This window comes from Macaca nemestrina, chromosome 4, assembly GCF_043159975.1.
Source record: "Macaca nemestrina isolate mMacNem1 chromosome 4, mMacNem.hap1, whole genome shotgun sequence".
NCBI classification, from domain to species: domain Eukaryota; kingdom Metazoa; phylum Chordata; class Mammalia; order Primates; family Cercopithecidae; genus Macaca; species Macaca nemestrina.
Genome location: NC_092128.1, coordinates 100,161,399 through 100,181,754, shown reverse-complemented (window position 1 = coordinate 100,181,754; position 20,356 = coordinate 100,161,399). Strand labels below are relative to the sequence as shown.

Genomic DNA, 20,356 nt, shown 5'->3' with positions numbered 1-20,356 from the left:
GGAATTAAACTAGAAGGCACTGGTGAGACATTCTAGTATACTGCTTGACACAGTATACTCTGGCCTTCTGTCCATTTTGAACAGCATCAATAGACAAAACTTGGTTGTGACTTTAACTGATTAGGAATGAAATTCTGCCTAACAGATAAAAGTAGTTAATCTAGACCAAGCTTGTCCAACCCGCAGCCTGTGGGCCGCACATGCCCAGGACAGCTTTGAATATGGCCCAGCACAAATTTGTAAACCTTAAAACATTATAAGATTTTAAAATAATTTATTTAAAAATTATTTAAAATTATCATTAAAGCTATCATTAATGTTAGTATATTTTATGTGTGGCCCAAGACAATTCTTCTTCTTCCAATGTGGCCCAGGGAAGACAAAAGATTGGATCCCCATGATCTAGTCAGTCCTCACTGAAGATTTTTTTTTTTTTTTCTGCGACAGAAATATTCATGCTTTCAACACGGAATAGGCCTGACTGTGTCGGTTCCCAGCATACAAGGAACGATGCGGGCAGAACTGCCTGACACATATGTCAGTCCACAGAGTTCTTAGAACTGGTTCAAGTCAGCTGTTGAACTATGCCTGGTCATCTATTTACCGTTGTGCCCTCACTTGACAAGACAGGTACAAATGCAATAATTTAAACAGTTCTGAGTTTTAATTTTCTGAAGGTCAAAAGCATTGTACTTAAAAATTTCTTAAAAATAAAAAGTTAAGCCGGGCGCGGTGGCTCACGCCTGTAATCCCAGCACTTTGGGAGGCCGAGGCGGGCGGATCACAAGGTCAGGAGATCGAGACCACGGTGAAACCCCGTCTCTACTAAAAATACAAAAAATTAGCCGGGCGCGGTTGTGGGCGCCTGTAGTCCCAGCTACTCGGGAGGCTGAGGCAGGAGAATGGCGTGAACCCGGGAGGCGGAGCTTGCAGTGAGCCGAGATCGCGCCACTGCACTCCAGCCTGGGCGACAGAGCGAGACTCGGTCTCAAAAAAAAAAATAAATAAATAAAAATAAAAATAAAAAGTTAATTTGAAGTACTTACTTGCTGCATCTATAAATTTGGAGTAGGTATCATATGTGATGACAGGGATGGGTAAGTCTCTGAAATACAGTTTAAGGGCTCCAGTGATGATGTTTATGTCTGGATAGACATTGGCAGATATATCGGCCTTTTCACCATCTGAAAAACAATCAGTGATCCAAGTCCTAATTAGGACCTTATTTCGCCAAGGCATGTACAGAAAGAAAAAAAAAAATCCAATGGTGAATGCTCCCTGACAAGTCTCAGCTAACTCTTTTGGGTTCTAGTAACACTGAAGTGTAGGAGGCAACAGAAGGGAGTTTGGTGAGAGGGAGGTAGGCTCTGAGGGTTTGTACAGGCAAACAGGTGATAAAACAAACTTCAAACAGTGCTTTGGGTCCCCGCCCCTGGTAATTTGCTAAATAGAAATTTAGCACAATAATTTGTATTATAGACACAAAGGTTCATAATAAAATGACAATCTAATCTGAAACAAGAGAACATCAAGAAGCTCTAATACATTTCCACCAGTGTTTTTTAGACTTGGATTTGGAAGTCACATTCACAAAATGATTTTGAATAGTTTCAGTTCTTATTGTTTCTTTCAGGTTCACTGAAGGGGTTTGTTTACTTGTTTTTTTAACTTGATCCTTCCTCCCTGATCCCCTAGGAATTTAATCTGGGAAACTTTACCCTTTTCTCATGGATATGTGATGTTATATTTCTTATCATTCTTTTTTTTTTTTTTTTTGTGAGACAGAGTCTCACTCTGTAGCCCAGGCTGGAGTGCAGTGGCACAATCTTGGTTCACTGCAACCTCCGCCTCCCGGGTTCAAGCAATTCTCATGCCTCAGCCTCCTGAGTAGCTGGGATTACAGGCACGTGCCACCACGCCTGGCTAATTTTTGTATTTTTAGTAGAGGGGGGAGTTTCGCTATGTTGGCCAGGCTGGTCTCGAACTCCTACCTCAAGTGATCCACCCGTCTCGGCCTCTCAAAGTGCTGGGATTACAGGTGTGAGCCACTGTGCCCGGCCTATTTTGACAGTTATTTCACTTCAGCACTTTAAATATATTGTACTAATGTATCTGGTATTTATTGTTGGTCCAGAATTATTTCTTTGTAGGCAGTACAAAGGATCAGCACAGAAGTTCTGACCTGCTCCGTTTCCACCTCCCAAAGTGCTGGGATTCTAGGTATCCGCCACTGTGCCTGTCCTATATTTCTTACCATTTCTAATAATAATTCTCAAGACATTTTTTGACTTTTAGTTTTACCATTAGGAAATACCAGTCCAATTTGTCATAGCCTATGACATTTTTTGGATAAAAATGTTTTAATCATATAAGAATTCTTAATATCTTTTACATAAAGAATTAAAAGAATAAATGCCTCAGCAAATTTGGTTCTGAAGATAAAAAAAGCTGCCGATGTATAGAAAACAGTAAAAGCATAGAAGATATGCCATGTTTATTTCATTATTTACATATTTAGCAAGCAGTTATTGAGAAGCTGTCATGTGCCAAGCACCATTAAGCCCTGATGAACCAAAGAAAAGAGATACTCTCTCTGCCAACCAACAGTTCTAGTTAGATTGACAGTCAGACATGCAACTCAACAATGACAAGGAAATGGGAAGATTGCTATGCTGAAGAAGTGTGGGGAATGTGGGGGGTGGGGTGTGGGAAAAGGAAGTTGAGCTCTGAGGTTAGCTTGGGGCAGTCAGCGAGGCTTCCTCAAGGAGGAAAGGCTTGAGCTGACCCCTGATTATAGGTGTTTGCTAGGCAGAGAGGTGAATACATTTCAGATAGACAGGACAATGTGAGCCGAGGCACTTCTTCATGGCAGCAAATAGGGTGTATTTCAGGATTGCTGGAGTGTACAGTAGAGTAGGGAGGAGGAACTGGAGAGAAGTCTAAAGAGAGAGGGAGGGCAACCTCACTGATTTCATATACCACACTACAAAGTAGAGGCTCTATCCAGTAGGCTCTATCCAGTAGGGGTTCCATGTATTCACTGGCTGTGCCAGAATTACTTGGATTGCTTATTTTCTAATACAGATTCTTGGGCTTATCCAGCTTTCTGAATGAGTCTTCAAGTTGGGTCCCAGTGACCCGTATTTTTAACAGGATCCCCAGGATGGCCATGATATCTGCCTTAAGAGATAGTATGTTCTAGAGAATATACACCACAGTTATAAAGAACAAAAGCAATTCCCTCCTACATGTCCACTGCCTTCCCCTACATTAGTGCTGGGGGTGCCCTCCCATCCTTATGATCCCTTCTTTGGAGCTTTGAGAGAAGGAGAAGAATGGGATCCTGAGACAGGGGATGCAGACGGGTACTCCAATGCCATATGGATTGTCTGCCCGTTGACAGTGATCACTTGTCAATGGCTGCGAAGGAAACACTTTGCCCAGTGAGGCAGAAACATGAGATTTGTAAGCCATTATTCCTCCGTTTCTTGAAGAACAACTCTTAGTAGTTCTGAAACCCCATTTCTACTATGATTAAAATCTAGTTCCAAACGAGAAGGGTGTTAGGATGTCAGATGGCATTCAAGAAAGTACAAGCTTACCTCTGTCAAATGCCATTTTGACATCTTCAATGTGTTCAGTGAACCCAGAGACTCTGTAAAGGCCCTCCGATTTTAATCCTGAGAGAGAGAGAGAGAGAGAGAGAGAGACTAACTTTAGCTTCTTGAAACATCTGAAAAAAAAAAAAGACTCTAATTTCACATCTACACTACATGCTATCAGGAAATGAGCAAACATAGACAGCGATCTTATTTATCACACACAGTTGCATCAGAACTTGGACTTGTCTGTCTCAATTTCCAGGCAAGTCTGTTCTCATTTGCCCATGTAGCAGTGGAGATCTCAGTGTAAATCCGGTCTTCATCCTTCTCCGCTTTGCAAAGAGAACTGATATTTAAGATTCTCATGGACCGTTCCCTTACTTCCTTTCCTTTGTTCATGAGCTTGCTGGACACGAATTTCATCATTGTAGGAAGCAACCTTTCTTCCTAGCATCATCTTTCTTTTATTAATTTCTGTGGGTACATAGTAGGTGTATGTATTTATGGGGTATATGAGGTATCTTGATACAGGCATAAAATGTGTGATAATCACAGCAGGGTAAGTGGGGTACCTAGCATCATCTTAATCCATGTGCTATATTGTATGTAGCACTGTACTAGATACACATGTGTATGTATGTGGATATCTAATATGTATTACTCTAATTTTATTGGAAAAAATTAGACTATTAACAGCCTTTCATGTTTACTTGTAAATAAGACTGTTAACTGTTTAATTAAAAATGATTACTTGTTATACTTTTAGACAACTGATTATACAAACAGATGCAGGAAAATAAAGTTTTAGTTATTGCTTCTGGAAATTGGATCACTGCAAATTTAGGCTAAGAAAAAAAGACTTGGTTTCTGTTCCTGGAGTTTATTGATTTGTTAAGATATGTCCTAAAAACAAGTCAGTTCCCAAAAGTATGAGCAGGGATAAAGGACCGGATTTCAGACTTTGTATGGCACAAACTAGCTGCTATCAAAACTATAGCTACCGTAAAAATAAGCAAACAAATAGCTTCTGCTGCTGCTGCCATATATTCTGCCAAACCCTTGATAACTCACATATGCTCTTGTTTTTTTATTTGGAAAACATTTATGGAGTATGTATTATCTGCCGTATATAAGGGTCTTCATTAGGTATGCATCAGAGACAACAAATACATGGCGTAAATCACGAATACTTCCCCTCATCCCTCCTGTGACCATGACAGATGCTCTTAGTTGATCTCAGCCCTTTTTCCCACTGAGCCCTATTTAGCCTCAGAATTCATCTCAGTTCCAATTGCTCAGGTGACCACTACTGATCAACTGTAGTTGTCACAAGATGAAACTTGTGGGTCATCCTGTTCTAAGATGTTGGTGCATATGAGCACATCTCATTCCAGTTGGAACATGCACTGCCACAGAGGCACAGACCCAGTGGATTATGGGAGCCCCTAGCAGTGAACATTGAACCCTGCCTGTTGATAGATGATTCTGGCCTCTGGTAAGGCTCTCTTTCTGGCTCATAGATGGCCACCTTCTCTCACACGTCCTTTCCTTGGTATATGTGCATGGAGAGTGACAGAGAGAATTTGCTCTTTGGTGTCTCTTCTCATAAGGACATTAGTCATACTGTTTAGGGTCCCTCCCTTAGGACCTCATTTAGCCTTAATTACTTCTTTGGAGACCTCCATCTCCAAAGACAATCACACTGGTGATTAGGGCTTCAACATGTAAATTTGGTGGGGTAGGAGAAACAAACATTCAGTCATAAGATTCACTGAGTCACTTTCAAAGAAATCCAGGTTTTCAAGGAACATAGAAAAACCCATGCTTTTGTTCTCACTCATAAGTGGGAGTTGAACAGTGAGAACTCGTGGACACAGGGAGGGGAACATCACACACTGGGGCCTGCTGGAGGGTGGGGGTCAAGGGGAAGGAGAGCATTAGGACAAATACCTAATGCATACAGAACCTAACACTTAGATGATGGGTTGATAGGTGCAGCAAATCACCATGGCACATGTATACCTATGTAACAAACCTGCACATTCTGCACATGTATCCCATAACTTAAAGTTAAAAAAAAAGAAATCTATGCTTTAAACAATACAACAAGTTGTATGGTTTAGAGTATAATTAAATGGGGGTAATTTTCCTGATTTTAGCCCATGCTTCACTGAGCAAAGCATCACCCTGTATTACATCGAGATGCTTTTTAAAGAAGCTAATCTTTGAAGGAAATGATAAAGGATGGTTAGAGTTTGCCAGAGTAGCAGAAGCTGCCAGCTATCCTTCCAATATTTGTTCTCCCATTCTTCTGTTGTAACGGCACCTTTGATTTTTAGAACAATGTCCATTGCAGTGGCCATTAAACTCTGGCCCATGTGGGAGCAGAGGTGACATTTATGGCTTCTGTGGCTTTAAAGGAACTGAGGATGCTCTTTTCCGCTTCCTGTTGAGTGAAATGCAGATGAGATGGTGGTGGCCAGCTGCGATTGTGCACGCAGGATAGTACTCAAGCAGGACAGAGCAACAAGCTGCCGTGCCTGGGTTCCTGCCATGGGGGAACAGACTATTCCTGGACTGCTCCTGGGTACCTGGACTATTACTGGGGAGAGAAATAGATTTCTATCTTGTCAAAGGCACTGTTATTTAGGGTCTCTGTGACAACACTGAGATGTACAGGCTACGTAATACAGTTAGACAGATTTGGAGGTGGAGGTATGGGTGTGGGTCATTCCAAGAAAACATAAAATTAACACAGATTGAGTTCGGTAGACTGAACGCTGTACTAGGTCCATTTATGTATCAAGTCACTTTAATCCTCGCCAACCACCTTATGAGGTATAGTTGATTCCATTCATATTATAGATGAAGAAACAGATATGCAAATACAGTAAGTAACTTGCCCAAGGTCGTGCTACAGCCAGTAAGAGACAGGGCTGAGAATTTAACTTCAAGTCCTTGATCTTTTCACTCTACCACATCATGGAGAGACAAATGAACATAAAAGAACATTTGGAGAACAATCAGGAATTTTTTACGAATGGAAGACAGGGAAAAATGTTGGCTGGGTATGTGAGTGTCACACAAATTTCTCCCAGCCCATTCTCTGGTTCTGCTTGCATGCTTAGGCCCCTAATACCTGGGGCTCTAATCCCTGTGCTGTGACTCTTTGGGCATCAATTCCTAATTTGTGCTACTCTATCTCACTCTTGTACTAGGCAAAATCAGTGCAGTGCCCCCTATTCTTAAATGTTAGACATGTCAGTAATGTTGCCTGAATTATCAGTTGTCTCTGCTAAGGATCACAATGGGAGGACCCCAGCTTCTTCAGAAAAGCCCTGATTGCAGGCTCTGGAGAGGCTGATAATCTGACCTCAAACTGCAAGGCCCAGGGCCACTTGTCCCAACCACTCATCCAGAGGCAGGGAATCCCTCCTTTCCTCTTACCCAGTTTAGCCACTGGATTAATATGTTCACCAGATCCCAAAGCACTCATTAAGCTCTGTCAGCCACGGTGGTGAAAAGATAGAAGGCATTTCTACACTCTGGGATTAAATTAGCAAGTTCTCAAGGAACAGGATAGCTACGGTTTTCCCCCTCCACAGAAAAGGGAATAAATTCCTCTCTCTAAAAGGGTTGGGATAATAAGCTATGACATCCTCTTTAGTTGTGCTTTGGAAAAAATGGGGTAGTTAACCAATGAATATATATGTATAAAATATATTAAGCCAGTTAGGACACAATAATGGATACCAAGTATAACAGAATATGATACATGGCAAAAGTGGTTTAAACCTTACAAAAAGGCTCTATACATGGCCAAATCACCCAAATTACATCCAGCAACATCAGTGAACATTCTGATACTGAACAGTGGCCAAAGAAAGCACAAATAAAGGAAAAGTGATTCATGTACAACATAAAGAACATTTTTTGTGCACAACGTGCAGGTTTGTTACATATGTACCCTAGAACTTAAAGTATAATAAAAAATAAATAAATAAATAGAACATTCTTTTGAAATGTTTCTATCTTCCTTGTTTATTTTTCATTGAACAGATCTTTTAAATCTTTGAACTCTCCTCTTTGAAATAAACCATGAATATTAGGAGCACATTTTTATATGGTAGGAGATGTATGTGTTGCTCAACAATTTCATATTTAATAGAAGCACCTTTTTTTTCTTTTTCTTTCTTTTTTTTTTTTTTTTGAGACAGAGTCTCGCTCTGTCGCCCAGGCTGGAGTGCAGTGGCTGGATCTCAGCTCACTGCAAGCTCCGCCTCCCGGGTTTATGCCATTCTCCTGCCTCAGCCTCCCCAGTAGCTGGGACTACAGGCGCCGCCACCACGCCCGGCTAGTTTTTTGTATTTTTTAGTAGAGACGGGGTTTCACCGTGTTAGCCAGGATGGTCTCGATCTCCTGACCTCGTGATCCGCCCGTCTCGGCCTCCCAAAGTGCTGGGATTACAGGCTTGAGCCACCGCGCCGGGCCGAAGCACCTTTTTTTTCAAAGATCCAATTCAAGCCTCACCTCTGCCATAACCTTTTCCCATTGTCCTTAAATAGGATTAAAACATTTTCCTTTGTGACTCTGTGGTACCTTGAACACAGCCATCCACGATATTTGTTTATTTGCTCCTGATTGCCCACTCTAAAGTATGAATTTCTTCCATGCCTCAGCCTCCCGAGTAGCTGAACTACAGGTGTGTACCACCACACCTGGCTAATTAAAAAAAAAAACTTGTAGAGATGGGGTCTCACTATGTTGCCCATGCTCGTCTTGAACTCCTGGGCTCAAGTGATTGTCTGGCCTCAGCTTCTGCTGGGATTACAGGCGTGAGCCACTGCACACAGCTGAAGTATGAATTTCTTGATGGTGAGAATGGTGACCTTTATTACCTCAATGCCCAGCATGTAATAAATGTTCAGTAAACATTTTTTGAATGCATATATGCATGGCTTATATATAGAATGGAAATTGATAGAGCTGGTTGGATTGAGTCTATCTGTGAGAGAGAATGAGTGTGTGTGCGCGCACACATGCCTAGGTCATTTTCCCAAGAGTAGTAGAGCAATTCTGTTTCCTTGACAACAGTAAAAACAAACAATAAAAATAAAATCACTATGCTACTATAATAGGAAGTATTTTCCAAACCTCTTGCTTCAATTTCCCGAATGCAAATGTCCACCACCATGGGTCTCTGAGTGTTGTGAGCCTTCACAAGTGTTGTGAGGTCACAACAGTATACTTTCTTGATCCTCTTGAGATCAGGTTGGCAGTCATTGGGAACGTGCTTGGAACACTGTTTGTGTACGTTCAATCCACAGTCTGTAAACAAAGAAGCCACATTAGCTTAGCCCAGCCCTTTTGTCAAAGCACAACCCAAATTATATGTTGCCAAAAATAAAAATATCACCACCCAAGGGTTTGACATATTTCTCTGGAACATCTATCCCATTTCTAGGTGATACTGTCTACAGGATAAATACGAGTATCATCTCTAATCACTAAACCCGTATATGATTCCATTTTTCTCATTAAGCCTTCTCTGTTGTTGGACCTTGAGAACAGAACATATGAGACAGCTTAGGTAATTGATCAGGTTTTTTGGTATATATTTTCCTGTTTCAGGCTGGAACCCTTTGGGTCCACAAGTAGGATTTTGGGTTTGGATTCCCAGACAGTCCTGGCTTATAAAGGGCACCTAGGGTTTGTTCCAGGCTGTTTCCTTTAAGCTCTTGATGCTGCTTGTGTGGGAGGCAGAGTTACTCTTTCCGCAGGACTCTCTAATCTTTGCTTTGAGGAGTCCATAACCATTGGTATCCTCCTCCCCTTTCCTGGAAGGTTGCCCCATCGTTTCCAATCCCTTTCTCCTTGGGCAGTTTGGGTAGGCCGCTTTCCTTTCTAGGTGCCTTATTTTGACACCTGTGAGTGGAAATAATGCCTAACTATATACACCAGTAGGAGTACTTGAGAGTTTATACCAATGCCGTGTAATGTAATGTGATGATTATTTATAAAGTTCATATGAAACCCCAAAGCTGAAAAAGGTGCTTTTAAAGTTCAATGAACACATGAAAAGCCTGTTAGCAGTTGATATCCACTGATGGAATTTCTCTGACGATAAAAAGGCACAGTTGGCCGGGCACGGTGGCTCATGCCTGTAATCCCAGCACTTTGGGAGGCCGAGGCAGGTGGGCAGATTGCCTGAGGCAAGGAGTTTGAGACCAGCCAACATGGTGAAACCCTGTCTCTACTAAAAATACAAAAATTAACTGGGCATGGTGGTGGACCCCTGTAATCCCAGCTACTCAGGAGGCTGAGGCAGGAGAATCACTTGAACCCAGGAGGCAGAGGTTGCAGTAAGCTGAGATTGCATGCCACTGCACTCCAGTCTGGTGACAGAGGGAGACTCCGTCTCCAAAAATAAAAAATAAAAAAGCACAGTCTACATTCAATGCTGAAGTTTTTCAAAGTTGATGTGCTGTCTACTCAAACTGTCTTTTAATACTGTTTTCCTAGGCACAAAGAATAACACATGTGCACACACGATAAGGAATATTGTAGTCATCTGCTTTATAAAATAGCACTTAAGCACACTAAGAACTTGAGAGGATCTAAACTTTTGTAAAATCAGTGGTAATTTCTAAGTGATTTTCATGTAATTTTTATTGGCTTGAGTTCTCTATCTACCCTCCTTCCAAAGTAAAAAAAAAAAAAAAGTTCGAATTCATCTTTATCAACATGAGAAATTCAACAAAGCTCAAGTGACTTCAATAATATTTTGATACCTCTATCTAGTGAATGTAAATTTTGGCTAACTGCGCTAAACAGATTTGGCCGGGTTTCTTGTTGAATCCTCTTTTATAGAAGATCATAATAGCACCTAGCCCCTGGCATTAGCCATGAGGCTCAAATAAAAGTTAATAAAGTGTTTAGCATAGTGTCTGAAATATGGTTAAGTACTATATATGTGTTAGGTCAAATAAAATCAATAGCAAATATGGTGATAAAAAATGTAAGTATATCTGCCCAGCTATTCTTCAGTGATTTCATTAGGAATTCTTAGTATGTCTTACAAACTTTTAATTTTTTTTTAATTCTGATAAATTTATCATTTTAACCATTTTTAAGTGTATGATTTGGTGGCATTAAGTACATTCATGCTGTTATGCAAGCACTACCACTGGCCATCTCCAGAAATTTTTTTTTTTTTTTTATTATTATACTTTAAGTTCTAGGGTACATGTGCACAGCGTGCAGGTTTGTTACATATGTATACATGCACCATGTTGGTGTGCTGCACCCATTAACTCGTCATTTACATTAGGTATATCTGCTAATGCTATCCCTCCCCTCTCCCCACCACCCCACAACAGACCCTGGTGTGTGATGTTCCCCTTCCTGTGTTCAAGTGATCTCATTGTTCAATTCCCACCTATGAGTGAGAACATGCAGTGTTTGGTTTTCTGTTCTTGCTATAGTTTGCTGAGAATGATGGTTTCCAGCTGCATCTATGTCCCTACAAAGGATACGAAGTCATCCTTTTTTATGGCTGCATAGTATTTCATGGTATATATGTGCCACATTTTCTTAATCCAGTCTGTCATTGATGGACATTTGGGTTGGTTCCATGTCTTTACTATTGTGAATAGTGCCACAGTAAACATATGTATGCATGTGTCTTTATAACAGCATGATTTATAATCCTTTGAGTATATACCCAGTAATGGGATGGCTGGGTCAAATGGTATTTCTAGTTCTAGATCCTTGAGGAATCGCCACACTGTCTTCCACAATGGTTGAACTAGTTTACAGTCCCACCAACAGTGTAAAAGTGTTCCTATTTCTCCACATCCTCTCCAGTACCTGTTGTTTCCTGACTTTTTAATGATAGCCATTCTAACTGGTGTGAGAAGGTATCTCATTGTGGTTTTGATTTGCATTTCTCTGATGGCGAGTGATGATGAGCATTTTTTCATGTGTCTGTTGGCTGCATAAATGTCTTCTTTTGAGAAGTGTCTGTTCATATTCTTTGCCCACTTTTTGATGGGGTTGTTTTTTTCTTGTAAATTTCTTTGAGTTCTCTGTAGGTTTCCACAACTTTTTTCATCTTCCAAAGCTGAAACTCTATACCCATTTAACAATATAACTCCCCATCCACCTATCACCTGTAAATACCATTCAACTTTCTACCTTTTGGAACTGCCACCCTGGGTACCACATATAATAGGAATCATCCATTTTCATTTAAGACCTAAAGCAACAATGTGTTTATGTAGAGTTTAATACTGATGTTTTATTAAAATTAAGATGTTCTATAACAAATGTAAAAATAGTCCATTTTTTTACAAAGCAGTAGAACTCCATATGCTACAAATAAAGTCCAGTGCATTCTAAAAATACTCTAAAAGATGTAATATATGGAAAGCTGAGAGGCAATGATGGTTCTTCCTAAGCTTTCATGATTAGTTTTCAGTCTCCCTGCTGCTAAGAGGAAATATAAGGCCAAAGAGTAGCCATTGGAGAATACTAACAATATGGCCTCAGAAAATGTCTTATTTTAAAAAACAAGACCAGAAAAAACCCCACAAAAACCCTTTTATCACAGAGAAAGTTGAAAAGTTGCTGTTCACAGCTAATATGAAGCCCAGAGTTTTGTTCTCATAATATTGACTTTGGACCAATTTCTTGCTGAAATTGGATAATACCAGCAATTAGGGATATTTTTGGTAGGTTCAATATGGACAGGCCAAATTAATGACCACTGAGTAATTCAGATATTCCATCCCTTTGCTCAGTGGCTGAGCTGGGAGATATGTTGTGACTCCTGGCAAGTCAGTCTTTGGTGTTAATCAGGGTTTCTGAATATTTATGGAGAAGCTGCTTCTGAGCTATGTTGACCACCCCCTTAAATGTAGACCTGCAATGGGGGAGGTAGAACTACTTGAACCATCCAGGTATCAACACTGGTGATTGGTATATTTACATAATAGAAGCTAGAAGCCCCTTCCAGGCAGAGAGGAGGACTTAGGGTTATAGCATGCTGTGAGCCAAAATGGGAAAGATCACCTTAATTAGTGTCATTACCTTATTGTATTCTAAATGCTGCTAAGATTTTTAAAAATCATATCCTAGCAAGGAAGAAGTCAGTCATGGTGTTGGTAGAAACCTGATCAATATCAGAGGAGGTTGGTCTTGCTCCCAGCCACAGGTGTTTGCCAGAAAAACCATGGCAACATGAATTAGGAAACCCAGTTACGCATTAATTTGGCAACTCTTTATCATTGCTTTAGATGTACCTTAATAAGATGTGTGCTGTTAGCAATAGGTGTATACCTCCAGTTCCAGGTGGAAAATTACCCAGGCTTTCCAACTACTTTGAAAATATGTGATATCAAATCAAGGTGCATGGTTTCACTGATAATCTGATGACAAAGAGACACTGAGCATGACTTCTGGAATCCGGCTCCCACTGAATCAATATTCTATTCCTTACTGCGCAGCCAAGGGCAAATAAGCCCCTGTGTATTCTTTTTTTTTTTTTTTTTTTTTTTTTTAAATGAAGGATAATTGCATCTCTCCCAAGGTCTGTTGGTGAGGCTAATGACATGATAAATAGAGATTAACTGGTGCCTGGTATATGGTAAATATTAACCACCTCTATTACTATTTTTATGTCTTACCTTTTGTAGTAAGATGGGGTAGGAAAAAGTATGGCTTTTCTAGCTATGCAGTTCTATCGGAATTGATTTTTTTTTTCTTTTACGGACTACTGCCTATTGTAAGAGGCAGATAGGTGTTTAAGGAAATGTACTGTTTTTCTTTCCTTGCATAAACATGAGATACTCTTTTTCATTCCTGCAAACACTTGAAATAGTTTCCCCATTAAGCACAGACAGGCCTTGAAGCCCGCAGAAAGCTAGACTTTTGAGCTAATCTGAGCACATTTCCCAGCACTCCAGAGACATCCTCCAGCTCAGCACAGTGGCATTTCATATCATTGGAAAAGAAGGAAGTTCTGTGTCTACCTGAGCACCGGACCCCTTGGGCGATGAGCCCCCACATGAAATTGGCACAATATTCACACCAGTGTGGGCCTCGGAACGTGTGGACCTGTGATCCAAAAAGAAGCAAAATGTCAGAAAATTCAGAGTCATTTAAAGGCAGGTAGCCTCAGATATGTCAATGAAGATCAGCAGGAGCAATCCCCCACTGGGCTTCTCCTTCCAGTAAGGCAGTTGCAAACAGATCCTGAGAAAACAGAGATGTGCTTTGATCTTCGAAAATCCTTCATCAATACACCATGCTCCAGGACAGAGTCACAAAGGAGCGTGGAGAAACAGTTTACAGGCCATGCCATCAGCTAAGGAGTAAGACTCTGACCATCCACAACAAGGCACTGTGTAGACAAACCCAAGATAGCCCAAGCTGGTCGCTATAACCTGCATTTAGCTCAGCAAGTTCTGGAAGGCAAAACTCAATTACTGTGTCCTTTAGACTGAAGTTTTCCCATCTCTACAGTATCCAGGCAGGTATAAATAAGACATGATTATGGGATAATTAAAAGGTTCCAAGTCTTTGAGCTACTTCCAAAAAAAGGCCTTTTAAAAAGTAAAGGGGTTGGCTAAACATGCAGGCAGCCAATAGGGCCTATGGAATTGCTTTCCCCAGAGATAAAGTGTCCATATTCAGTAGGACTTAGTGTGGCCTTCAGGTAAGTAAGCTGAAAATCTTTCCTGCTTGACCAAAGTGCTGGTCTCATTGATTGATGCCCCCAGCCAGTTGTTAAATATTCTGAATATCACAAAGTAAGGATGGTCTTATCTCTGATTATTGAGGCATCGGTCCTCCTGTATTAAATTATGATTTAAAATAAAAACAAAACAAAGCAAAAATACTTGCATGAAAGAGCTTTAAGAAGCAAATGTGGCCATGGTCAATCTAAAACGACCACAGGCAGTCTATTGGGGGCATACAAATGTGCACGAAAATGTCCTGAATTTTCACAAAGTTAAAATATTATAAAACATTATAGAAGGCCTTTCCAAGTCATAAACCTCTATTAATAAATAAAAGAAATGTAGACAATGTTTCTGTTTTACAAACTGCTTTTATTTAACATAAAAGCAGGATGACGAGTATGGTCACAATTTAGAAAGGTGTTCATCCGAGTTCTACTTAAGAAAAAAAGAGTCTCTGTTTGAGTTCTTTATTCATACATGTTAGTAATTGGGTGTATATAAAGAGGCAAACAAAATGGATCTGGATCTCTTCTAAGGAAACAGATGAGTAAAAGCAGAGAAAGAAGATAAGCTAGTTAATAAATTAAAAAGAGCAACTTACGACTCTGTAATAAAGCGAAGTTATAGTAGTCTTTCTGGTATTTCAGTTTATCACATGCAAACTGCCTATTATATAGTTCCTGCTTTGAAAATGATGCCAAAAATTTCTCAACATTTTTCTAGGGAATGACCCTAAGAAATGACAAAGCATTTTTAACAGGAATGCAGATAATTCATCCCAGAAGGACTCACAGGGCCAAATGTCGTAATTCACTTAGAGGCCTACAGAGATTGAACTCAGTACTAAAAGAGTTCCTCAGTAAAGTATCCTATCTAAAGTTGGACATTTTCTACATCCAGCAATCATACATTTCTTAATATTTTACTAGAAATGCTCTTAATTATGGCAGCAAAGTCAATTGTTAATCTGCTGTGAAGATCAATTAAATATAATAAAATAATATGTAAAATGCAACTCCAGAAAAAAAAGTATAAAAATGGCTACAGAAGAATAAAAAGATGAGGCCGCTACTAGAGAGACCAAGCGGGGCCCAACCTTATCCAGAATGGTCAGGAAAGCCTTTTTTGGAAGGTGACCGGATGGAAAAGAAGAGCCAGTTCTCTTCCATAGGGAAAGAGAAAGGGACAGAGATCATTCCCAGCAGAAGGAATATATGGAAGTCTTGCAGGAGCGAAAGAACTTGGTGTGGTGAAGGAACCAGATGGCCAGGGTGGCCAGAACACCAAAAGTTGGGGGGAGAGGAATTGGGATGAAGTTGAAGGTAGGATAGGAAAAGTTACACAGGGCCTTAAAGGCTTTATTCATGAGTGTGGATTTGGTTTTAATCTAGGTACAGTCGGAAGTTCTTGGAGGACTTCACATAATTTTTAAAAAAGATTATTCTGACAACTGTGTTGAAAATGAATGGGAGGGTGTTAATAGTGGAATAGATATGAAAACTATGTTGTAGTCTCGTTGAACAATGATAGAGTCTAACACCTGCATGCTGGCAGTGGAGATGGAAAGTGGATGAATTTGAGATATATTTTGAAGACAGAATTTACAGGACCTGATAATAGAGTAAGTGTGGGCCTTTGAGGGAGAGAGGAGTCAAGAATGACTCTGAGATTCTAGCTTAGGAACTAGGTAAATGATGATACCATTTGCTGAGATGGGAAAGACACTCTTCTGGGGAGAAAGTGAACAATTCCATTTTAGATGAGTTAGGGTTAAATGCTGCTATGATATCCAAGTGTTAGTGTCAAGCGGGAACTCATAATTTGAGAGCTCAGAGGAGGAGTGAAGACCAGGGGTATACATTTCACCATCTCTGATGAATAGATGATATTTAAAATTGTGTGAATGAATAAAAAGTATAGTCTTGCATCACTTAATGATGGAGATACATTCTAAGAAAAGCATCCTTGGGTGGTTTCATCACTGCGGGGGGGATCATCATAGGGTGTACTTGCACAACCTAGATGGTAGAGCCTACTACACATCTAAGCTATATGGTATGGCCTATCGCTCCTAGGCTACAGACCTCTACAGCATGTCACTTTACTAAATACTGTAGGCAACTATTACATAACAGTAAGGATTTATGTATCTGAACATATCTGAACATAGAAAAGGTACAGTAAAAATATAGTATAAAGGATAAAAAATGGTACACTTATATAGGGAAGCTCCATTATAATCTTATGGGTTCACCATGATATATGTGGTTCACTATTGACCTAAATATTGTTATGTAGCACATGACTATATTAAGGGTAGGGAGCAGAAAACAAAAGAGAGCTCATCCCCAAGCACTCAGCGTTCAAACATTTAGAGAAAACCAACAAAGTGTTCCAGAAGCCAAGAGGTGGAGAATGTTTTAGGGAATGAATGGTCAATTGTGTTGAATGCTGCTAAGAGGTTCAATGAAATAAGTACTTTTAAATATTCACTCAGATACATGGAAGTCATTAGCAGCTTTAGCAAGAGCAATCTCTTTGGATGGCTGAGGGTAGAAGACTCAACTGAACTGAAGAAGGTAAGGAAGTAGAGAAATATGTGGGCACCTCCTCTATTAGGAAGGCTGGCTATGATATTCAGCAGAGATATAGGATAGCTCAGGGGAGACGTGGAGTCAAGGGAGGACTTTTTTAAAAGATGGGAAACATCGGGGCAAGTTGACTTGTTGATGAAATTGATACAATAGGTGAGAGACTGGAAATGCAGAAGAGAGAAAAGATAAGCAAACCAGTCATGATCTTCAGAAGTTGAGAAATGATGGAGTTTAGGGTATCGGTGGAAGCAATATATATTTAAGGAGAAGAACAGTTGAGATCTTTCCAGAATTTGTAGTAAGAGACACAAAATCTTCAGATTAAAAAAACACTAAACGAGACTCAAACCAGATAAATAAAAATAATCTATATCTACGCCGATTATACTGAAATTGCAGAACACCAAAAGACAAAGCAAAATCCTAAAAAACAACAACAACAACAAAAACTAAAACAGGTTATCTTTGAAAGGACAGAAATAGGTAAAAACAGACTTTTCTTCAGCAGGAAGAGATGAATAGATTATTGAATAATTTCATCAAAGTGCTCAGACAAAAGTATTGCCAACCTAACTTTTATACCCAGCTAATTATCATCTAAGAGTAAGTGTGAAGTAAAGATATTTTAAGACAAACGTCAAGAGTTTCCAATCACAGATCCTCACTTGAAGAAATACTAAAGGATATACTTCAGTGAGAAGCAAATTGAATCTAGGAGGAAGGATTTCCAGAAGCAGCAGTGAGCAAGAAAACTGGTAAATGTGGGTCAATTTAATCATGCCCTATTTGCATACAACAATAACAAGATGACTAATTTTAGGGAACTTAAACACAGGGTAAAAAAATGACATGGAAGTTTGAAGGGGATGAAGAAGTCTAAAGTTCTCATAATGTGGGAAATGTAAGAAGAGCTACTAATTAACTGAAGAATATTTTAAGTCAATTATGCATGTATTAAATTTTTGATAATTTAAAAAAGGGTGGGATGAAATCCATTAATGAAAAAGTAATATATGGCTGGGTGTGGTAGCTCATACCTGTAATCCCAGTGCTTTGGGAGATCAAGGTAGAAGGATCACTTGAGGCCAGGTAGAGACCAGCCTGGGCAACACAGCGAGACCCCATCTCTAAAAAGAGTTTGAAATTTAGCTGGGCATAGTATCACATGCCTGTAGTCCTAGCTACTCAGGAGACTGACATGGGAGGATAGCTTGAGCCCAGGTGTCCGGGGTTAAAATGAGCTATGATGGCGCCACTATACTCCAACCTGGACAACAGACTGAGATTGTCTCTCTTTCACACACACAAATACATAAAAGAAAAAGAAATATAGGTTTAATTTAGACCAATAAAAAGCAGGGAAGGAGAAAAAAGATGCAATAGAAAAGCACAGTGATTATAAAAAAAAATCCTAATACAACTCTAATCAGAATAAGTGACTCTAATTCATCACAAAAAAAGATTTTTAGATAACATTTTAAAAATCCTTTCAAGAAACACAAACATAACATGAGATAAATGTAAGAAAGACAGACATACCCAGCAAACTAGCCAATAGAAACCCAAAATAGAGCAAATATATATATTTGCATTATTAGTGATAGAGACAATAGAGATTTATTTTTACCAGAAGGATATAATTTTGAGCTTTTGTATGACAATACGGTCTCAAAAATATAAAGCAAAATTGAAAGACTTACAAAGAGAAATTGGCAAATCCACCATCATAATGATTTTGACATCTTTCACAGAAACTAGTAGATCAAATAGCTAAAGTTGCTCTATGAATACAAAAGGGATCTCATATCCAGCAATTCAAAGAACACACACACTTTTCAAAACCACTAGGAATATTCATACCAATTGACCACAAATTAAGCTTCAACATATATAAAAAATTATATCATACATACCAGATTCTGAATATAATACAATAACATTTCAAATAGACAGTCAAAGGCCAGTATGTTTGGAACGGTACATTTGGTACCAGTAGCATACATTGAAAAGACAAGAAACCAAATCACACATATATGGATACTTGGTATATCTCAGAAGTGGCATTACAAATTAATGGGGGAAGGATGACAGACAGATGAATTATATCCAATTTTCATCTTATTTCCACCTTTCCAGCAACTCATTATTCACTCATTTGTTTGATATTTACATGCTGATTGCCTGCTTTGGACTTGGCCCTGTACTAGTCCTTGGATATACAAAGTTGAAATAGATCAGAGGAATAAGAACTGCCTGCACTCAAGGATCTCATTATCTACAAGAATAAACAGGCAATTATGCGTCAGGTGATACAGCAGAACATGTAGGAGATACTATGGTAGTATAATGAAGAGAATAATACATTCTTCCTAGAAGTCTGGGGAAGGGGATATTGAACTGGGCTTTGAAGGATGGATAGGAATTCACAAGCCTGGGAAAGACTGAGCAGGTGGGGCAGTGATGGCGTTGACTGGGGAGCAGATGACTTGAGGAAGACATTTATAAAAGAGGAAACAGCATAACCAAAGGCCAATGAAGATGGGCTTAGGTTTTGAAAGGCATTCTTTTCTGGCAAATGGTGTTAAAAAAAAAAAAAAAAAAAAGAATGACATCACGTTGTTCTCTGAAACATTTTGAGTGGATGAAATAACCACCTGTTAACTATCCCTATATCTTGGGGTAAAAATGAAAATGCAGATTTAGAAATTACCTGAGTGGCTACATGTGTACTGCACATGGACACAATGCATACTGACAAAATATAAACTGGCCTATTGTTTCAGGAAAAACAGGATAGGCTAATCACAGATTTTTCTAAAATTTCACTTCTTTGCCCATATATTTAAAAATAATTGAGCACATCAGGATTGCATTTTTAATGCTTATTATCACTGTCCATATTTACCAACATCCTTTCCCAACAAGTATCCCTATTGCCTTTGATCTCATTTGTCCAGCCAAATAAATGCATAGACGTTTCAAATAGCAGGTAACGCCCAGTGTCCCCACACAGTCCCAAAGAAATGAAACAAAATGAAAATAGAGTGGGGATGTAAAGTTAAACATTATTTTAGGCCCATTGCCTACTTTTCTTTTTGGTGATGGGCCATTGTTTATTTTCATGACCGATATATTGTTCAATTTTCTTTTGGATCCACAAGGACAATCTCTAGACAGAAGGCTACATGTAAATGCTGAGGGCATGCTCTGAGCCCATTTTATTTGGCTTCTACTTATTATGTCTACTCTTTCATTGAAATACACCATATCTTAAAATTCACTGGTCAGCTTTTTCCATTTTCTGAAGTTTACTGATTTGCAAGAATATCTTTTTAGAGAAAGAACATTTTGAAAACTTTAGGGCAGTAACTAAAATATTCTAGACAGGAAGAAAATACTCCAGACAGGAAGAATG

The 20,356-nt window shown here is 39.3% G+C and overlaps 1 protein-coding gene across 12 annotated transcripts in view; it reads right to left on the bottom strand.

The window, feature by feature from the left end:
- LOC105475787 (chimerin 2) overlaps window positions 1-20,356 on the bottom strand; it is a 314,261-nt gene that overhangs the window by 6,260 nt on the left and 287,645 nt on the right. For all 12 annotated transcript variants that reach the window (XM_011731281.3, XM_011731279.3, XM_011731285.3 and 9 more), the window contains 4 exons: window positions 13,634-13,718; window positions 8,757-8,930; window positions 3,603-3,680; window positions 1,047-1,184 (listed from right to left, as the gene is read on the bottom strand). In XM_011731281.3, the coding sequence (XP_011729583.2) occupies window positions 1,047-1,184; window positions 3,603-3,680; window positions 8,757-8,930; window positions 13,634-13,718 (475 nt within the window). The remainder of the gene's footprint in view (window positions 1-1,046; window positions 1,185-3,602; window positions 3,681-8,756; window positions 8,931-13,633; window positions 13,719-20,356) is intronic.